General features: G+C 39.5%; 1 protein-coding gene across 1 annotated transcript in view; it reads right to left on the reverse strand.

Moving 5' to 3' along the window:
* The window catches only part of NPFFR2 (neuropeptide FF receptor 2), a 424,393-nt gene that overhangs the window by 62,732 nt on the left and 339,106 nt on the right, over positions 1–22,555 (reverse strand). Inside the window, exon 3 of the mRNA XM_063425315.1 lies at positions 4,682–5,007. Within this exon, the coding sequence (XP_063281385.1) occupies positions 4,682–5,000 (319 nt within the window). The 5' untranslated portion in view covers positions 5,001–5,007. The remainder of the gene's footprint in view (positions 1–4,681; positions 5,008–22,555) is intronic.

A 22,555-nucleotide genomic window follows, 5' to 3' on the forward strand; every position in this document is an offset into this window, starting at 1 on the left:
CAACCAGCTATTATTTGTAATTAGGGATAACTACTTACATTGGTTGTGGTGGTGGGGTGCCAGGGCACTCATGGCACCATAAGCACTTCACTGCACCATAGTATTTATGGTGTGGAGTGCTCCTTTAAGTTTTACAAGTAGTAATTTATTATTAATAATAATAACAATATTTTATGTTAGTAAGAAGGTTATATGATGCTTGGGATATATGACGCTTTGGATTTATAACTGCTTTAGTGATATATGAAGATTGGGATGTATAACTGTTTTAGTGTTTTTCTTTCGATAAGATTTTGTAATTAGGTCCATCATAATTGTCAGTACCAGGCACAGTGGGCTCTTAATCCTGCCTTGGGCTCAATGCATCAGAGATGTTTTGGCAGCTCAATGAGAGCTACACGATATTGGGCAAGGAAATCAAGATGACCAAACCTACAAAACAAAAAAATCTAATAATTATTGAATAAAAAAATCAAACCTCTGGAAGAAACCAACCAGCTGTTATTTGTAATTAGGGATAACTACTTACATTGGTTGTGGTGGTGGGGTGCCAGGGCACTCATGGCACCATAAGCACTTCACTGCACCATAGTATTTATAGTGTGGAGTGCTCCTTTAAGTTTTACAAGTAGTAATTTATTAATAATAATAACAATATTTTATTAGCATCTATTACTAATAAAAACAGCAATAATAGTAAATAGTATTTTGTGTTAACAAGTTTGCAGTACTACTTGGTGTCACGACTATTAATGTGGTCTAGCATGCAGAAACTATGTAAACATATACATAGGCAAGAAAAGGAAAATAAAAGGACAGAGCATAAACTGGACCTTAGAATGGCCGGACTAATACGCTAGAGACAGAGAATGGTCAAAGGGAAAGCCGAGGTCAAGGAAGCCAGAAAATACACAATACCGTTTACACAAGCCAAGTCAGGGAAACCAGAATTCAGAATAACCAGGGAAAAGTCAAGATCAGGATACCAGGAAATCAGATTCACAATGATAAAGCACTCTCAGGAAACCAGGAACAGGAAACCACAACCTAGCAAGGTACTGGGGTGAATTAGGGATTTAAATATCCCTCTCTAAGCTCTGATTGGTCAGAGGATGACCTCTGACCCCAAAACGTACGTGCGCGTTGATGTCGTGACGTCAGTATAAACATCGGGGGCGGAGCTATGTTTGGACGCGACCACGCGGTCAGCGCCATTTTGGATCCTGGCGCGACGGCCGGAGGATGTTGGGAAGCGGTTGTCGGCTCACCGACGAGCAGGTAAGCTCGTGCTGTTGGCGAGGCTATGCCGGTCAGGCACGGCCATGCCACGCGGCAGGCCGGCAACCGTGACACTTGGTTAAAAGTGGGACGGGATATTTTTCAGGCTAACAAACTATTAACAATGCATGAATTCACACAGCACATTAAACATGAAATATAACACCTAAATAGGCCATGGACAATATCCAGTGAGCCACCGGCAAATACTTCCCCTTCTGTCATCACTATACAAGCTGAAGGGGGCAATACCTGATATTTATTAAGGTAATCTTTGCATACTGGCAACTAGAGTAGACAGGACTTGAATGGACAAAAACACATAAATATAACAATCACTACAGCTAAATATTTAGCCTTTATGTCATTTAGAAGACCATAGGAATTTTTATTCTATTAATTATCTTTTTACTCTGACTGCTTTCATATAGGATGTGTTTTCCTCCAGCACACCTCAACCAGATATATGACGCTTGGGATGTATAACTGTTTTAGTGTTTTCTTTCAATAAGATTTTGTAATTAGGTCCATCATAATTGTCAGCACCAGGCCCAGTGGGCTCTTAATCCCACTCTGGCCTCACTGCATTAGAGATGTTTTGGCAGCTCAATGAGAGCTACACAATATTGGGCAAGTGGTTTTAATGTATATCACGGTACTGTGGCTGCAAATGTAATATTGGTGAAAAGCAATGGATTGTTGGGGGGAGAGTACAAAATAGATGACGGAGAGTACACACGGAACTCTCTCATACCTGTCATGCTTTCAAGATATTAAAAAAAGATGTCAATTTTCACTGAATTTAAGGCTCACTATAAATTACTAGAATGTGAGAAAAGGTAGGGTATAATTTGCTCCATCGTTATCCACTGCATATTCTTACTCATAGACCTTAGAAATGAATTTAAAAAAATAGCAGTATACACTAACTGAGGTTTTAATTCACAATATCAAAACTTTATGAAGTCAATCTTGGCATACTGGCAACTAGAGTAGACAGGACTTGAATTGACAAAAACACATAAATATAAAATATTTAGCTTTTATGTAATCTAGAAGACCATAGGAATTTTAATTATATTAATGATCTTTTTACTCTGACTGCTTACGTATAGGATGTGCTAAATGTTTTACAGATTATTAAAAGTCCATCATTCCTGCATTATGATATGTTGGATACTGGAAGATATGAGTAAACTAATGTGTTCTAATATTTATTATTAGTTTCTATTAAGCTACGGACTTGAAAACATCTGTTCCCTTTATGGAGGTCACAAAAGATAGACTACAAACTTATATTTGTATTATTTTTGTGCAAATACATCATGCAACAATATCATAATGACCTGATGTTGTACATTTAAATAAAAAGGAACAATGTACTTCTTGGAAGCAATGATCGTCTCATCTTCTTACATGAGTCAAACTAACAGATACAATGAATGATGTGGACATTAAGTACTGTGCATCTATTTTATAGCATTCTGTCAATTAATTGATAATAATGTAACTTTTAAAAAAGCTAACCTTGATAAAAAAAACGGAGAGAGAAGCCCATAGAAATATTTACAAGCATGGGGTGGTGAAGTATTTGCCAGTTGCTCACTGGATATTGCCCATGACCTATTTAGGTGTTATATTTAAATGTGTAATGTGCTGATTTAATTTTTTGTTTTGTAGGTTTGGTCATCTTGATTTCCTTCCCCCATCTCCCGCCCCCCCCTCCCCCCAACAGTGCGTTGTATGAAGTTTTCAGAATGTGTGAACAATTGTATGGATGCACTCGGTATTCAAATTAAAATCATTACTTTCATATCCTCTATAGTATAGGATTTTGAAGATTCACAAAGTACCAATATTGCAACTAGTAGAGTGCACATTCACAAATTAGAATTAAATTTGAAGTACTGTATGTCCACTGGCAAGGCTAGCATTAGCTATTATGTCTCTACTCCATGATTATTATCAATAGTGCCACCACCCATGAATTGAGATATTAGGTTCCCCAGTATATTATGAGTAATGCCTCCACCCACCTCTAAAGATGTGAATGCTGAGAGGGGTTAGGTCAATCTCCATATATTATTAATAGAGCCACCTCCTGCAATTAATGGCTGTGAATATTATGACCCCCACATATAAATAATTGAGCCCCCACCACAGCTAATGAGTGGAGACTGGGATTGTAACATTAGGTCTTTCCCTGTATTATTAGTATATCCCCTACCAACTGCTAAAGGGGGAGGGGGGCTGGTGTTGGGACACTGCATCCACTCAATATTATTAATTGAGCTCATATGCACCGCTAATGGGGGGCTTGGGAGGAGATGTTAGGTAAGAGAGCTCCAACTTGCCACTAACGAGTAGGTGCTGGGGTAGTATCTCCCACCTGCTTACCATAGGTGGCGGTAAGGATACTCCCCCTTTACTTAAATTTAATAGTCTCCAACCGCTGGTCACATTGGACAGATCATCCCTATATGTTAATTTAAAGTCCCTCACCCAGAATCCACAAGGTGCATTATTTTACAGGCTCCACCTCCACAGGAGTGGGGCTTATTAAGAGGTGGGCAGCAATGGCTGTCCAGTGCTAGATTTTAGAGTTTAGAAGATATACCCCAACCCGATGCATGACAAGTGGTGGCATAGGGATGTGTAAAATCTTTTTTCTGGCCAGCTACCACAGGTTTATCCCTTGTGCCACCAAGGGTATATAGTTCCTCCTTTAAAAATCCAGTGCTAGCTGTCTGGCGGTGTTCAGTCTGACTGAACTCTAGACCTAATTCAAGCCTGTTCAGTGCATGAATTGCAAAATTTCAATATTGTTAAGTAGCTTGAACAATGTCCAGATTTTGCAGTCCAACTGGCTCAAGCAGGCTAATTTTGCCTCTCGGCATATGGGGCCATTTGGACTTTAGTGAATCATTTTTTTTGTGTAATCTTAAATGTGGAGAAACATAGAATTAAAATGACTCTACAATAAGTGAAATGTAAATAAAACTTTGTTTCCCTAGCCTTATCTATAATTTTCCTTAACTGTTCTATTCCTAATTTTTCTTTACCTCTCCCTTGTCCTTATATTGTAGAATTATAATCAGCTCCCATTGTTTGTCTACTTAGTGTTTAATTCCACTCACATGTCTTCACCATTGACCACATAACTTTCTTTATTGAAATCCATTCCTTATATCACCTAAAAGTAAATTTTTTACTTTTTATTTCCCAACATTTTTGACACCACAAACGATTTATTAATAGTCCAGTATCAGAAAGCAACATGACATTTTTCTTCGTTATAGGCCATTATTACTGCCCCCTCACATACTTTAGTCTAACAGAAAAAATTTACAAACAAGATTAATATTTATTTTACAAAAAAAATGTTTTCTTAAAAATGAAATACCTGCAATTATATTATCCAGTAATGTCGTGGGCATGCAGAATATCCCAACAAGTAAATCACTGACTGCGAGGTTCAAGATGAAAAGGTTGGTAACAGTCCTCATATGTTTGCTGCTCAATACAATGAAGCAGACCACACCATTGCCAAGCATGCACAGAATAAATATTAAGAGGTATGAAATAATGAAAACTGCTGCCACTGGAGTGTGATGAAGATAGTAGTCCACATAAGTGACGTTCTGCTCCACATTTTGTGTTCTGTTTACATTTTTCCTTGGAAACCAGGTAACAGATACATTTGACTCCATTTTCTCATTCATGATTCCCCTTGAAATAAAAATAAAAAAGAATTATAATAAATAAAAAAAAAACATTCTAGGATCTAAATAGTATCTTAACCTAGTTATAAATTACCAGACTTGCAGACAACACATGCAACTTAGTCAAAAGAGCATTGTATATAATGTAGAAACAATATTCATACATTTGATAATGGTAATTACATATGTAAACCATGTTTTAAAATCAGTTTTCTATTATTTTTTTTTCAAAACAGCAAATTTACAACATATGATATAATGATTCAGTTTGCAATCAGTTTTGATTATATAATGGACTGGGATTTTAGAATGCACAAAAAAAAAAAGAAAAGTGTACACACCCAAATTCAATATAGACCTCAGTTTTATATTGTTCGATAAGCTTTTTAAATTAAAATGTAAATAATGTTTTGTTTTGTTTTTAAATATAAATATATTTATATTTAAATAAATATTGTTTTATATTAATTTATATATATTTTTTGATGATTTAATATTTAGAGAAGTAATCATTTTAAAAATGTATCCAAAAATATTAAATGACTTGGAAAGCCATAAGCTGAGGCCATAGTCAGGTTCTTAAGGTCAGTTAGAAATCAATAGGTAAACCCAGGACATAAATCCTAACAACGACAAGCACAAAATATGGGAAAGTTCAAATGGGAGATGTCTCCTTCTAGTGAATATAGTACATTTACTTAGTAGAATTACTAATGTGTATGTACAATATTTACAAAATATGTTATAGGAACCCATGTTACTAAACAGCCACAAAATACTCTTCAATAGCTGTGAATTAAATATATATGGGCAAGTGCCTTCAATGTGGCTTTAATATCACAATGAAAAGGCTAAAAATATAATATAGGAAGAGGCTACTGTTGAAGATAGAAAATGGGAAAAAGAAGAAGATCCTCAGACTGTAGTAGGCTGAGATCAGTTAGGATAGCATGTTCACCTTTGTAGTAAAATGGTCCATAATATATCTTTATATGAAATGTAAATGTTGCACAGAATTATAGAACAAGTATGGATCCAAGATTAGAATATCAAAAGTACATAACTATCTCCCTCTGTTTTAACACTATACACCCGGCAAATTGTGCTTTCTATGCTTTCTCTCTCTTTACTGTAGGTAAAGAATAACCAACATAGGCCCCACCATAAAACCCAGAGACATCATTGCCCAATGACCTCAATAAGTAGAACAGCTCTCATCTGGCATTACTTTACCAATCATGTCTTAATTATTCTCAGGGATGAACGAAAACATTGATGTAGTGGGACCACAGGATTAAAGCAGACTTTGTCTCTTACATTCTGCCATATCACTAAAGCATCCTCATTACATACCAGCTATCAGTACATCTTCTGCACCAGCCACCTCATACATCATCACTCCACTTAATGAAGCCACAGTTATCCCTTCAATGGCAGCAACTATTGTAGAAACCTCCACTTCACCCATTATTGCAACAGAGACTGTAGTTGTCAACATTTTAAAAATGTTCAGTAACACTTAAGAGCAATTAAGTAAGCTATTTCAGGAGATTTGGGCCCACCCACAAGCTTCCATAGTTATGTTCCATAGTTATGTTCAGGCATTTTATATATATATATATATATATATATATATATATATATATATATATATATATATATATATATAATGTAAATATTATTTAGTATAGTGGTTGGCTCATTTTTCATGCCCTTTTGCTTTACCTGAATAGATTGTTTGCAAGAACAATATTTATATGAGCCAAACTACCTCATCAACCAAGTTTTGATTGGCCTAACCACATTTTCCAGTTTAGTGAATTACACATGTTTTTGAAACTTATATTTTATTGTATTTTTTTTTTTTTATGGTCAGAAAACACATGAATAATAAAATGCATTAGAAAACAGTGGTGGGCATGCAGAACCTCATGATATAATACTCATAGAAAAACTAATCGGAACAGTCCACAGAATCTTATATTACAATTGATCAAAACATGAACTAGTTAACAATTCCCAGTGGCTTCTTCTATCAGATACTTCATATACAAAACAGAAGAATACAATATGGCATTCTGTAAGAACAGAGAAGTAGTGTATCATAATGCCATTAAAATGTATGATCACATATAAGACTTTCAGACAACAATATAAAAATAAATGACATGTAGTTGCTGCCTACAAGAGCATAGGTTGTCAGTGCAAAAACCCTCAGTAACATGGTCTCATGTAACAGGGATAAGGAAGAGCAATATATGCAGATAATCACGTTGGTACCCCCTGTGCGTTTATATTAAACTCAGTATAGTTGAAATTGGGATTGGGAAAATTGTGTGTAATGGAACTATCTACAAATAAAAAGAAAGCAGCACTTTGTAAGCAGCAATGATTAACAAGATTGTGTATGTATAGGTCTCTAAATTCTGCTGTTACAGTATCAGGAGGTAAGGTGGGCAATGACCCATGGAGAATGCAGTTGTGTAGTGTTGTGTTAGGAAATAAACAAAAGGAAACTATATACAGAAAATAATGGAAAGTGGCAGACAATGGGAATCCCTTCTATGAACATACATAGGGCTAGTTTCAGAGGCCTCAATGTTCAAAATGACTTATGGATTAATTTACTCTCGATTGGGCAAAATTTGGGATGATTTTTGAGCTGCCACACATCAGAATCTCAGGGTAACATAGTCACACAAGTCCAAACATGCTTGGTTTGGATCTTTATTCACATTGCTATTCCTGGCACAATAAAAAAAAGGGGGGGGGGTATGGAATGGAGGAGAGGTTGATTAGTTTTTTTAGTAGGGGCAAATAAGCAGGTTAGTTTACAATGATAGACTGCTTAATAATGTGGGCTGCATCTCCTGGCCAATCAAGATGTAGCAAAATAAACACATAATTGGTGGTTAGAGAACAGCCAGAGAAAGCTGATTTTATTTAACCCCTTAAGGACAAAACTTCTGGAATAAAAGGGAATCATGACATGTTACACATGTCATGTGTCCTTAAGGGGTTAAATATTAAGTGATAACTGACCAATTGAGGGGAAAATGAGGAGCAGTAAAACAATTTACTTTGAAACAGGAAGCTACTGTCAGAGACACACATAGGAATTTGAGTGGTAGATAGGAGATTGATATTATGTGTGGGAGTAGATGACAAATGTGTGCTGTGCAAATGTGTAAGCACTGTGCAGTGCTTCTAATGTCAAACACAATTAGAATACAGTAAATCAACAAAACACCAACCTACCATATATACTCGAGTATAAGCAGACCCGAATATAAGCCGAGGCCCCTAATTTTACCCCCAAAAACTGGGAAAACTTATTGTCTCGAGTATAAGACTAGGGTGGGGAATGCAGCAGCTACTGGTAAATTTCTAAATAAAATTAGATCCTAAAAAAATTATATTAATTGAATATTTATTTACAGTGTGTGTATATAATGAATGCAGTGTGTGTGTATGAATGCAGTGTGTGTATGAGTGCAGTGTGTGTATGAATGCAGTGTGTGTGTGTGTGTATGAATGCAGTGTGTGTATATGAGTGCAGTGTGTGTATGAGTGCAGTGTGTGTGTATGAGTGCAGTGTGTGTGTGATGCAGTGTTTGTGTATGTGTTGCAGAGCCTTGGTGGGGGGTGGTCATTTTTTTTATTATTTTTTTATTATTATTATTTTAATAATTTTTTTAATTATAATTTTTTAAGTATTATTTTATTATTATTTTAAAAAAAATTGTCCCCCCTCCCTGCTTGATACATGGTAGGGAGGGGGGCTCTCACTCCCTGGTGGTCCAGTGGCATTGGCAGTTCAGTGGAGGGGGGCTAGCAGAGAGCGGTTACTTACCTCTCCTGCAGCTCCTGTCAGCTCCCTTCTCCTCCGCGCCGGTCCGGTCAGCTCCCTCTGCAAGATCCACTGTAAGTCTAGCGGCCGCGCTATGACCCCACGGCTCTCGCGAGACTTACACTGGGACTTGCAGAGGGAGCTGACCGGACCGGCGCAGAGGAGAAGGGAGCTGACAGAAGCTGCAGGAGAGGTAAGTAAACGCTCCCTGCCAGCCCCCCTCCTACACAGCCCCTTGTCTGTATTATTGCAATATAAGTTGCCATAACACAGACATTGACTCGAGTATAAGTCGAGTTGGGGTTTTTCAGCACAAAAAATGTGCTGAAAAACTCGACTTATACTCGAGTATATACGGTATATTGCAACATAAACATCTAGTTTTGCTTAATAAAGTTGTGATAGTTTACATTCATTCATGTATCTAATTCATTGTAATACGAAAACCAAACCCATCATGATCAATGCCAATCCTATTCCCCAATCCACCATCAACAGTAAAGTAAAGGCTGAGAGTTTGAAAATCTCAGCCATAAAGACTGTTTCCGCCTCCGCTGCCTTTATCAGAACTGCTGCTGCCACCATTACTAGTGTTCAGCCTCAAGAAGATAGTGGGATTAGCAGCATGTCAGCTATGTCCATATTCGACACCCAGGAGGGAATTGATTTTTTCACTTTATTGCAATGGGAAAATTTAAAAGTCACCAACACCAGCACCACCAATACCACCACTATCAAAATCACCTGTACCGGCACCATCAATATTTCCTTTAGTATTAATTAACCAATTGCTTGTAATTTAACAGTGCTGAAATGCATTCCTACCATCATCTATGATTTTATTTGTTTTATTTTAATTTCCCTGACATTTTTGACATTATAAAAAGATTATCTATGGTCCAATGTCAGAAAGACATCCCACATATTTCTTCTTCATAGACTATTATTACTGCTCCTTCATATACTCTAGCAAAACAAAGAAAAAATTGTTTAGACTATCCAAATTACAATTTAAGATACATATTAAAGGGATACGATAGTCACTAGAACTATTACAACATGACTTAGTAGTTCTGTTGTCTAAAGCCTGTACTTGCAGAGTTATCACTATAAACCTTGCTTTTTCAGAGAAAAGACAGTGTTTACATTGCTGGCTAGTTACACCTCTAGTGTCAGTCACTCAGATGGCAACTAGAGGGGTTTCCATGCTCTGCATGGAGGCACTGATAGTTCCCTGTAGAGATGTATTGACTCAGAAAATGCTGATTGACGCAGTATGGCATTTTGTCCCACAAATGCGCAATAACCGGATTACGTGAGATCATCAAGATTGATAATTTCAAATATAGAGTTGGGGTCAGGTGTGGCCATCTGTTGGTTTTTGGTCTGACTGAAATATGGACTAAATTAAGGGCAACTTGGGACTAAATCAAATTGTCAGTAATGTGGACAATGTTCATATTTTGTAGCCGAATGTTATGCAGCTGGATGACTTTGTCCCATTTGTTATTAAGTGAATACCCCTTTGAGTATGGCAGGACTTTTTTTTTTCTCTCTGCAGAAAAAAAAGTATTCTAAAATGTGTGGTGGTGCTAGTGGTGCTGGTGGGCATCCCGTTGCTTACCCACATAAAAAAAAAAAATGAATCCTGCTGGTGTTGCTCCCTTTTTTCATATGCATTTTATTGTAGTTGTTTGTGTAGTCCAATGCCATATCATTCCAGTCAAAAACATCAGGCTAAAATAAAAATAGAAATGTCCTGCACACAAGGATCTAGTGAATGGTATAGACAGGCACACTGGAGAACCATGGTAGGCATCTGCAGAACCCCAAACTAGTTATGCAAGACAAACTCACAGGTTTCACAGCATCATGCAGATAGAAATGGTTTATTGCATCATAAGGACAAAATACAAAAATACAAACATTTCAGCCTCTATCATGTATAGAGTGCATCAACAAACTATACACTTAAATACTTGAGTTAAAATGTAGGATCCAAACATCAGCTTCAACAAATATACAAGTCGATGACAAGTCAGTAATGCTAGGTGTTTCCTGCTGCAAGGAAATGTAGAAGTTAGCCTAGTTTGGCTAAACCATGGTAATACAGATAGTAAATAGGAACAAGCAATCCATAAAGCATAATATAAATGCATGCCATAAACACGGACTGCTATGGTAACACTCAGGCATGATCAAACAAAATGAGGAAATACATAATTATTGTGAGCTCACATAAACTACCAAAATAATCAAACCAGCATGCAGTGAGGGAAAATAAGTATTTGATCCCCTGCTGATTTTGAACGTTTGCCCACTGACAAATAAATGATCAGTCTATAATTTTAATTCTAGGTGTATTTTTTTTTTTTTTTAATTCTTTATTTTACTTGTGCATAAAGTAACAACAGGCGTGCATAGCCACAACAGCTGCTGCAAGCATTATCATGCCATTTCAAAGTGTGGCAATTAAAACAGCACATTATTTTTTTTTGAATCATGACAATAACAGGTTATAATTCAACAGTAGTGTGTGATAAAGATGCTAGGCTAGATCTACGTAAGACAAGTTTAGTTATGCTTAAAGTGATGTGTATGTGACACTGCATTCCCAACTATGGTAAACATTTATACTTCAGTAAGCATGATAAACCATGTATTAGAGTGTTACTTGTGTGATGGAGCTATGTATCCCAAACAGGCAAGGTGAGTATACTCGTTGTCTTGAGCGAGAGGAAACAGGCTTAAATGAGACCACTGGGGCTGAGCTGTCTTGCTGGTATATGTGTCCATGCGGACCCCGGCGGGGAGAAGTTGGTGGGGGCCAGGTATGACTGCACGCTTAGTCCATGAGTGTCTATACCCAGATGGCATGAGGTGAGCAGTCAGCTCCGATATTGCCCGGTCCGCATTAGGCTGTGGGGAGCTCCGTGCTTGTGTCGCATGAGTCCCCTCCAGCCACAATCTCGGCTAGGGAGGTGCGTGTTGCAGAGGGTCCACTGGATTTCTTGGTGCCCTTCTCCCTTTGGCCTGGGTCCGCTGAGGTTGCTGTACCTTTGTTCAGACAGCTTCTGTGGCTCCATATCGCAGGAGCGGTTAGGCAGGTGCTCTGAGCCGCCACCATCTTGGGCTGTGGGCCTTGCGTGTTCAGCGCCCTTTAGTCAGCTTGTAGGACGGCTTGAGTGAACCCCAGTGTGGACCGGGATGACCCCCCCCCCCGGCCCAGAGGGGGGGGAACAGGGTCCGGCAGGCATTCAACATTCCAGCGTTGGGCAGTATAGTGGGGAGACAGGGCAGTGGCCGTCCACCCTGCCACCCCTAGAGTAGGCCGCGGCCTCCGAAGTCTCGGGCTTCCCGTGGGGGGGTCCGAAACTCCTGATCTCGGGGTCCGCTACCCTTCCCACAGCTGTGTGAGTAGTGTCTTGCTGTTTGCGAGTGTGGATGGCTGCTTATTATGGCCTAAAGGCCCGATTTCTCAGGAGCCCCTCCGCCATGTGACCGATCAGCATGGCGGTCCGGCCCGCCCCCAATTCTAGGTGTATTTTAACAGTGAAAGACAGAATAAAAAAATCCAGAAAAAGGCATGTCAAAAAAGTTTTAAATTGATTTACATGTCAATGACTGAAATACATATTTGATCCCCTATCAATCAGCAAGATTTCTGTTTCCCAGGTGTCTTTTATACAGGTAACAGCTGAGATTAGGAGCGCTCTCTTTAAGGGAGTGCTCCTAATCTTAGCTTGTTACCTGTATAAAAGACACCTGTCCACAGAAGCAATCAATCAATCAGATTCCAAAATCAATCAGAGCTGTCCAAGGATGTCAGTGACATAACACAAGGCTGGAATGGGCTACAAGACCATTGCCAAGCAGCTTGGTGAGAAAGTGACAACAGTTGGTGCGATTTGCAAATGGAAGAAACACAAAATAACTGTCAGTCTCCCTCGGTCTGGTGCTCCATGCAAGATCTCACCTCATGGATTTTCAATGATTATGATAATGGTGAGGATTCAGCCCAGAACTACACGGGAGGATCTTGTTAATGATCTCAAGGCAGCTGGGAACATAGTCACCAAGAAAACAATTGGTAACACACTACGCAGTGAAGGACTGAAATCCTTCAAGGTCCTCCTGCTCAAGAAAGCACGTGTACAGGCCTGTCTGAAGTTTGCCAATGAACATATTAATGATTAAGAGGAGAATTTGGCATCAACTCAACTTGCCGTGTTTAGAGGAGGAGGAATGCTGCCTATGACCCCAAGAACACCACTGTCAAACATGGAGGTGGAAACATTATGCTTCTGGGGTGTTTTTCTACTAAGGAGATAGGGCAACTGCACTGCATCAAAGGGACGATAGACGGGGCCATGTACCTTCAAACCTCCTTCCCTCAGCCAAGGCATTAAAAATGGTTCGTAGATGGGTATTCCGGCATGACAATGACCCAAAACACACAGTCAAGGCAACAAAGGAGTGGATCAAGAAGAAGCACATTAAGGTCCTTGAGTGGCCTAGCTAATCTCCAGACTTTAATCCCATAGAAAATCTGTGGAGGGAGTTGAAGGTTCGAGTTGCCAAACGTCAGTCTCGAAACTTTAATGACTTGGAGAGGATCTGACCTCTGTGATTGCCAACAAGGATTTTGCCACCAATTACTAAGTTGAAGGGGTCAAATACTTATTTCACTCATTGACATGCAAATCAATGTATAACTTTTTTGACATGCGTTTTTCTGGATTTTTTTTTTTTGTTATTCTGTCTCTAGCTATTAAAATACACCTACCATTAAAATTATAGAATAATCATTTCTTGGTCAGTGGGTAAACATTCAAAATCAGCAGGGGATCAAATACTTTTAACTCCACTGTAAATAAACATAAGTGAATGCAGCACTACAGTGGTCTAGAGTGAAGACTATTTATATATCGGTACTGTGTAGTGAAATATACAAACATGCACAATATACCTTTAAATGTTTCCCTACTTTGGAGTCCTAGTAAAGGTATGGTTTCCTTTTAAAATATATAAAAAACATTTCATAGTACAGACCGTAAAATATTTTACAATTTAAAAGTATAACGACAAGTCACCACTCAAAGTATATGGAGCTTAAAATATAAGCTAAATTTTCTCGCTTTTGGGGTCCATCGGAATGAGGCTTGGAACGCAGGGCGTCACCGTTGCCATGGTGAGATCCTGCGAAACTACAAGCCTGAAAGGAATAATTCCCCTAACAAAGGGGAAAGCAGGAAACTGTCCAAGGAAGACATACAGAAACTTTACCCAGCTGAAGAAGCTATCCACGATACGCGTCCTGGGGACTTGTAAGTAGAAACATTCTGTTATTGGACTCATATTGCCATTAAAAGTGTCATTTTTTATATGTATATTTAAAAAAAAAAAAAAAAACTTAAGTGATAAATAAAGTTTTTTTCTGTAAAAATACACTTATGGCATTTTCCTGCGATTTTTAAAGAAGGTTTGTAGTCCTTAACCACATATGCGATCCAAACTGAGCCTAGGGAATGGCTCTGGGTTTGTGAGTATTATACTTACTTTCACACTATCACCCGTGACAACTACGTTATTGCACCATATGTGTCTGTCTTACTATTTTATATAGAACGCTGAGGACACCAAATGTAAAGAAGGGAAAGGGTCACCTCAACGGACCCCAAAAGTGAGAAAATTGAGCTTCTATTGTTAGCTCCATATACTGTGAGTGGTGACTTGTCGTTATACTTTTGAATTGTAAAATATTTTACGGTCTGTACTATGAAATGTTTTTATATATTTTAAAGGGAAACCATACATTTACTAGGACTCCAAAGTAGGGAAACATTTAAAGGTATATTGTCCATATTTGTATATTTCACTACACAGTACCGATATATAAATAGTCTTCACTCTAGACCACTGTAGCGCTTCACCAGTAGATTGTTTTCTAGATTCCTACATGAAAATATAAGATTATGGTGTTTTAGCAGCTAGTCAATAAACGTCTCACAAATTGTGGTATCAAATTGTATTGGAATATAAGCGCTGGTACATCACCCTGTGTATAAGTGAATGTAGATAAGTAGATAAGTATAGTAACATGAGATTAAACAGGTTTCCATTGTAACCGTGCCATAAGTAGTAAGGGAATTCTAGCCAAGCGGCTTATAGGAAAAAAACGAAAGTAAAGGTTAAAAGGCAGTAGTAGCATGATAGAAGGGCCACCTGCTGAATCGTGCACAAGTATCAAGTAAACCAGAGACAAGCCACAACCTGGTCTGAGCTTCAAAGGTTCAACTCACTCAAAATATGCATAATGACTAAAAAGCCAAAAGAAACAGGTACAGGGATACAATTGATCACAATTGTAAAGTCTAAATGTGGAGATAATTTGCAAACTGATTGTTCATATGCACTTGGTTACCATGGCAACCATCTCTTTATTACATCGCAGACAATGCATAGTGTGGAATGTGATAATGTCTTCCAGTTTATATTATACTTGATAAGGAGAGCAGAAAAGTGGAGTCAAGTAGTAGACAAATAATGCAACAAAGTGAGTTAGAAAGTGCAATAAAGAGAGATAGATACAATGTGGTGAAATAATGATATGCAGAAAGTATCAATCACCAGCTTGTACATACAAGGCAGGATGAAAATCACGATGAGAGGCAGGAATAAATTTTGAAAATATATTATCAAACATCATCAAGGCAATATGTCAAATGCACCAAGCAAAAGCTAATAACCAATGAGAAATGCACAGGATCAGAAAATATGAGATACAAAAAGCAGTCAAGTATAGAGTGAACAAAGAGAAGGCCTTAGATAGGTATACAATCATATCAAAGTAAAGAGAGGTGTAAGTATAATTACTTCTTACATGAAGAATTAACAAGATAATGTTGAGATTTACCAACAGGAAAAAGATTCTAAAAATCAAACATACATATAAATAATAAATACATGTAATGCATTATTGGGAAGACCAATGTGACAGAGCTAAAATAAGTGTCATAAGTCAAAATTCCCTGTTCAGCTCCCTAGGTTGTAAGATGGCTATTGTATAGATGCAAAATTTAGTTTTTTTCAAAGAGTGCTTTTTGTCTGTCAAAATGGCTCAACTGAGTTGATTATCTGAAAACAAGTTTGAGAAACTGAGTGACCATAGTAAGTGTTCAGCTATAGGCTGGTCACTTTTGTTAGAACATATTGTAGATTGAGACAGTACTTCATACACATGGTTGTCTCATCAATGTAGATAAGATCATAAGGGCATTTAAGCAGATAAATTACAAAGCTGACGTTACATGTGTAGTAATTTCTTATTTTGTAGGTTTTCCCTGATTTCGGATGGGTGAATATATCGCCCTTCACAATGTTATTGCAAGAACTGCAATTAAGGCATTGACATGTATAAAACTTGTGAATGGATAAAAACCTTTGTCTCGTGTTAATAGTGAGGGCAATATCTCCTTTGAATAAGACGTCGTTATATAAATACGATATGCACGTAGTGGTAAGCTCTGGACTACTATATTGCTACTGTGTTTACTTTAAGTAGCGATGAATAGTGTCCTAGTTCAGGCAGAGATTTCCACATCCTTTTTGCTGTTACTGTAAAAAATCAATTCCTTTGCTTTAAATTCAATCTTCTTTCTTCCAGCATAATGTGCGACCTAGTATCCTATAGATAGTGCTCTTTATGAATAGTTTTCCAGAAAATGGTTTGTATTTTTTCCAAATATATTTGTATAATGCTATCATATCCCCCTTAAAGCACTGTTTTTTTTTAAACTAAAGATATTTACATTTGATGACCTTTCTTCCGAGCTAAAATGTTCCCTTACTTTTTTAATATTGTAGCTCACCTCTGCATTTTTTCTAGTGCCATAGTATCTGTCTTTAGAACATTTGGTATACAATTGCACAGCATATTCAAGGCCTGCTCTTACAATTGATGTATAAAGAGGCTAAACTATATTTTCAACCTGAGAATTAATGCCCTTTTTATACATAACAATATCATACGGCCTTAGCAACTGCTGATTGACATTGCACATTGTTTCCTAGATTGCTGTCTATAGCAATTCACAAATCTCCAATTCTCATTTGTTGTTATTCCTAATTCACTACCATTTAGGATATAAGTTGCGTGTGCATTATTTACCCCGAAGTACTAACATAACTTTGCATTTTTGTACATAAAATTTCATCTGCCATTTGAGTGCCTAGTCCCCAAATCTATCTATCTAAATCCCTCTGCAGATAAATCATTGTGCCCTACATCCTGGAGTTGAGGGACCGCCTGCAGGCTCTCACTAACTCTGTTAGGGAGAATCAGCAGGTGGCCCTGCGACGCCAGAAGAGATGGTACGATAGGGGTGCCCGAGATAGGGTCATAGAAATAGGACAGAAGGTGTTAGCTCTGAAGCCGACTAAAAAAGACAAGCTTCAAGTCCCCTGGCAGGGACCCTTCGGGTAGTGGAGCACATAAGTGACATAGGTAAATGTACAGATGAAAGTATACGCCGATCCTTTCATGTGAACATGTTAAAGGCCTACTTTGAGAGGACAGAGGAATTGGCTGTCGTATGCGCGCCCTCTATAGAGGATAGTGGGAACCTTCCCTTACCTGACCTGCCCACCCTGTCTTCAGGTAGCGTGGAGCAGGTCAGCCTAGGGGAAAAACTGAATCCCCTAGAACAGGCAGAGGCCACCCAACTGCTCCAGGGATACCAGGAAATGTTCTCCTCCCTTCCTGAGTACACCTCCGCTGCGGTCCACTAAGTTAAAACACAGGGAGGAACCCCACTACGACAACAACCTTACTGTATCCCTGAAGCAGTTAGGGAGAACATGTTGAAATAAATTCAGGACATGTTAAGGCAAGGGGTCATAGAGCCATCTCAGAGACCCTGGGCCTCTCCGGTAGTGATGGTACCTAAGCGAGATGGTATGACTCGCTTCTGTATCGAATACCGGAAATTTAACAACCAGACGATCATGGATGCCTACCCTATGCCCCGGATAGACGAACTGCTGGATCGTATGGCCAGGGGCAATTACCTAACTACCATAGATCTATGCAAGGGTTATTGGCAAATTCCCTGAGAGCCGTGTTAAGCTAAGTTGGGGACGACGGAATGGAGCACCCGATGGCATATCTCAGCTGGAAGCTTTTACCAAGGGAAGTCAGCTATGGCACCGTGGAGAAAGAATGTTTTGGTCTAGTATGACCCAAACATTGGGTGTGCGGCAGGTCTATTTCCAATGTTAAGTTCTGTTCAAATAGACGAACGGCAACCGTTCGTGCAAACAGTCAATATTAAAGTGCCGTTCGAATTGTCGAACAGTGTTCAACTCCAGTCGAAGCGTCAAAGTCTGGAGAAGCAAAGTTCAGCAGTGTTCGTGCCGTCACGTGTCCGATGGGAGTTGCATGAACTCGACGACCAAACACCGCTGAACATTCCACTGAATTAAAATGGCCATCGCCACATGTTTGTTTGTCGAATGGGGGTAACTTCCACTACTTCGGCTGTTTCCGAAGTGCCACTTTGAAAGTGAAAAACCTTCCCAATAGAGTTTAAAGGGACAGAAACAGTGCCTTAAAATCCAATATGCCCAAATAATGTTTTTAAAGCGCAATACATCCCAAGGGCCATAATCACAGGGTAAGAGGCTGGCAATCAGGCCTCTCCAAGTACAAGAGTACTAGTGTGATGACCTGACTTTCCTCAGTCAATTTCCTCCTGGAGCAGACTTATGACTGGAGCGGTGGGGGAAAGAGAAATATCATAATTACCTCCAAGACCAGACATAAGGGACACTATTTGGCTACTCTGCTTTACCTAGTCAGTGATGAGTGGTTCAGATTGTACTGACAATGTCTCTGCTAAGCTCTCATTTAGTTATTTCTTAATTGGGTGCATGGAAATAAATAGGGGTAACACAGGCAACGACAACAGTTCGACTGGTTTCACTGATCTCTTTCTCTGAGTATCCTGAAACATAGACGCTGGAGCTTGCTGTGCTAAAAGGAGCTGCAGTGCCAGTAGAAGAGGCAAAACAGTTATTACAGCATAAAAAGAGTGGGAAAAGCCCCCAAAAATCCTTGATAGTGGATCAGACATAACTAACATGCTTCTAATCCCACTATCTAGAAGCTGAATAGTATTAACAGTTAGTTAATTAATTGATGCCTAAATCCCTATGTACATTTAAACAAATTGGAGATTCTTGGCTGATATCAGCAAATCTAAGGGCTAGTGTAGGACTCACCTTTTGGGGCTTGCCTTGATGTGGCAGGTGAGCTTATATTCAAATGGTCATTGGAATAAAACTAAAGAGCCACCATTTTGTTTAAATTTACATAGGGATTTAGACAAGAGCACAGGTAACGTTCTCTTTGTTTTTACTATGTATTTTGAGCTGTTGGATGCTAAGCTACTGCTGCTGTAAGCATGGTGCTTTATCTTTGTGTTATTATAGTGAAGGTTTTGTACCTCACTCTTCCCCCACCTGTCATGCAGGAAGTGTGGGCATGTTTCCTAAATAGTTTTTTTTTCAATTTACACAGTTGATAGAACATTTCTCAAAATAACAGGTGGGACATAGTGGGCTTTGAAAGGGGGCTACTTAAAATATTCATCGGAGAGGACCTAGTGTCTCTATCTGGGACTCACCCATGGCTGATGGTTCAGGGGCCTAACATTATTAATAAAGGGGGAAGGACTTAGTGTCCTCTGCTGGCTCCCATAATAGGCAGGGAGGACAATGGTAAATAGTTTGCTCCCAACCCCCGGGTTGGTTAGAGTTCCCCAATATCCTATTCACCCCCTAAAAAGTGAAGTCCATGTAAAGTCCCCTCGCCCTAATAATAGTGAAGGGGGAAATAAATCTACAATATGGAAAAAAATAATCATACTTACCATCAAAAAACTTCTTTCTTCTAATTCTTCTGTTCTTCAGCCCCAAAAAGATGACAAAAATAAATTTAGAATAACCAACACCACTAATGACATCCTCTTGCTACCTCGTAATTGGACAGGAGATCCAGCCCACATGATTGAGAAAAGTTTTTATTGGTCCCAACAAAAAAGTAAAAAAAAAAAGAGAAAAAAACAAAACAGCTTACATCTCCTTTTTTTCTGTTGCCAGGAATGACACTGTAAATTAAGAAGATTAGGCCTTCTGGAACTCTCGGATGTGAATTCATACATTCTTAATCTCAACTTTGAATTCTCAGACCAAAACTTTGAATCTAAAAGGGAGGTTCTCTCGAACGCTTGTCATTACAAAATTCTGTTAGTCAAATAAAAAAGGCATTAGAAAATATATATGTTATCTGTTATTTTACATTTTCTATACACCCGTAGTTCAAAAATTCTAGCATTTCTAAAACGCAACGGTGGTTCACAACTTCGTACAAAATAAATACACACCATGAATTATAGGTTTGCAAACGCAAACCCTGACCTCTAGCGGTTGCTCAAAACTATAAGTTAAATTGCTGAATTTCTTAAGTATTCATAACGATTGAGCTGGTCATCACGATATTACACATGGACATAGGTATCCTAACTACCATATATACTCGAGTATAAGCCGAGTTTTTCAGCACATTTGTTGTGCTGAAAAACCCCAACTCGGCTTATACTCGAGTCAATGTCTGTATTATTTACATTGCCATAATACAGACAGGGGGCTGTGGGGGCTGCAGAGCGTTTACTTACCTCTCCTGCAGCTCCTGTCAGCTCCCTCCTCCTCCGCGCTGGTCCGTTCAGCACCTCTGTCAGCTCTCAGTGTAAGTCTCGCGAGAGCCGCGGGGTCATAGTGCGGCTCTCGCGAGACTTACATAGTGCCCATCCATTGGACCACCAGGGAGTGAGAGCCCCCCTCCCTGCCATGCATCAAGCAGGGAGGGGGGATGAAAAAAAACAAATAAACATTTAAATATAAATAAAATTTAAATAAAATAATATTTTAATAATAATAAGAATAATAAGAAAAAAATTATTATTAAATATTTAAATAATAAAAATGCCCACCCCGCACCAAGGCTCTGCAACACACACACACACACACACACACACACACACTGCATCACACACACTCATACACTGCATTCATACACTCACACACTGCACTCATACACACACTGCACTCCTACACACACTGCACTCATACACACACACACTGCACTCATACACACACACTGCACTCATTCACACACTCACTGCACTCATACACACACTGCACTCATACACACACTGCACTCATACACACACTGCACTCATACACACACTGCACTCATACACACACACTGCACTCATACACACACACTGCCAGGGCCGCCATCAGGGGGTGACAACCATGACGGTTGTCACGGGCCCGGCGGCCCTGGGGGGCCCGGACTGCTCTGGGCCCCACTTTCCCTCCCTGCACACATAGATAGCGAATATCGCTATATATGTGTGCAGCCGCGGGCCCCCGGCTCCCTGTTACTGCAGAGGGGGCCCAGGCAGCACACAGCTTCTTCTCTCTTGTAATAACTCTCGCGAGACCCGGTTGCCATGGCAATGCTCCGCGGGTCTCGCGAGAATTATTGGAAGAGAGGAGAGACGAAGCTGTGTGCTGCCTGGGCCCCCTCTGCGGTATCAGGGAGCCGGGGGCCCCCCCACCGGACCACCAGGGATCATGGAATCTCCCCCCTCCCTGGACAAAGGTAAGCAGGGAGGGGGGAGAAACCATTTAATTAAATAATAAAAAAAAAATTCCCCCGTCCTCTGAGTCCCACCGGGTGGCCCATGCACTTAGGGCCACCCGGAGGGCTTGTATCAGCAGGGGCCCGGTCGGGCGCTCTTTCCCTTTAACACCGCGACCGGGCCCCTTGCTTTCCGGCAGCCGGCTGGGAGGGAGAGAGGACGAGGCTGCAGTGAGGATGGGGATCCTCACTCCTATCATCCTCAGGCACCACACTGGACCCCAGGGAATCCACCATCCAGCAAAAGGTAGGAAACTGGAGGGTGGGTTTAAAAATGTACATTTTACATGTGTGTCAGTATGTCTGTGTGTCAGTATGTATGTTTGTCTGTGTGTCAATATATCTGTGTGTGTGTCAGTATGTCTGTTTGTCTGTGTGTCAATATATCTGTCTGTGTGTCAGTATGTCTGTTTGTCTGTGTGTCAATATATCTGTCTGTGTGTCTGTATATGTCTGCTTGTCTGTGTGTCAGTATGTCTGTTTGTCTGTGTGTCATTATGTCTGTTTGTCTGTGTGTCTGTGTGTCAATATATCTATGTGTGTCAGTAGGTCTGTCTGTGTGTCAATATATTTGTGTGTGTGTCAGTATGTCTATGTGTGTGTGTCAGTATGTCTGTCAGTGCATGTGCATGCATGTGTCAGTCTCTGTATGTGTCTGTGTGTGTCAGTATATGTGCCTGTATGTGTGTCAGTATTTCTCAGTGTATATGGGTGTCAGTGTGTCTGTCAGTGTGTGTGTGTGTGTCAGTATCTCGGTCAGTGTATGTGCCTGCGTGTGGGTGTCAGTATTTCTGTCAGTGTATGTGTGTCAGTATGTTGATCAGTGTGTGTGTCAGTATGTCTGTATATGTGCCTGTGTGTCAGTATGTCTGTATATGAGCCTGTGTGTGTCTGTCAGTACGTCTACCAGTGTATGTGTCTGTGTGTGTCAATATATGT

This window comes from Pelobates fuscus, chromosome 6, assembly GCF_036172605.1.
Source record: "Pelobates fuscus isolate aPelFus1 chromosome 6, aPelFus1.pri, whole genome shotgun sequence".
Taxonomy (NCBI): Eukaryota; Metazoa; Chordata; class Amphibia; order Anura; family Pelobatidae; genus Pelobates; species Pelobates fuscus.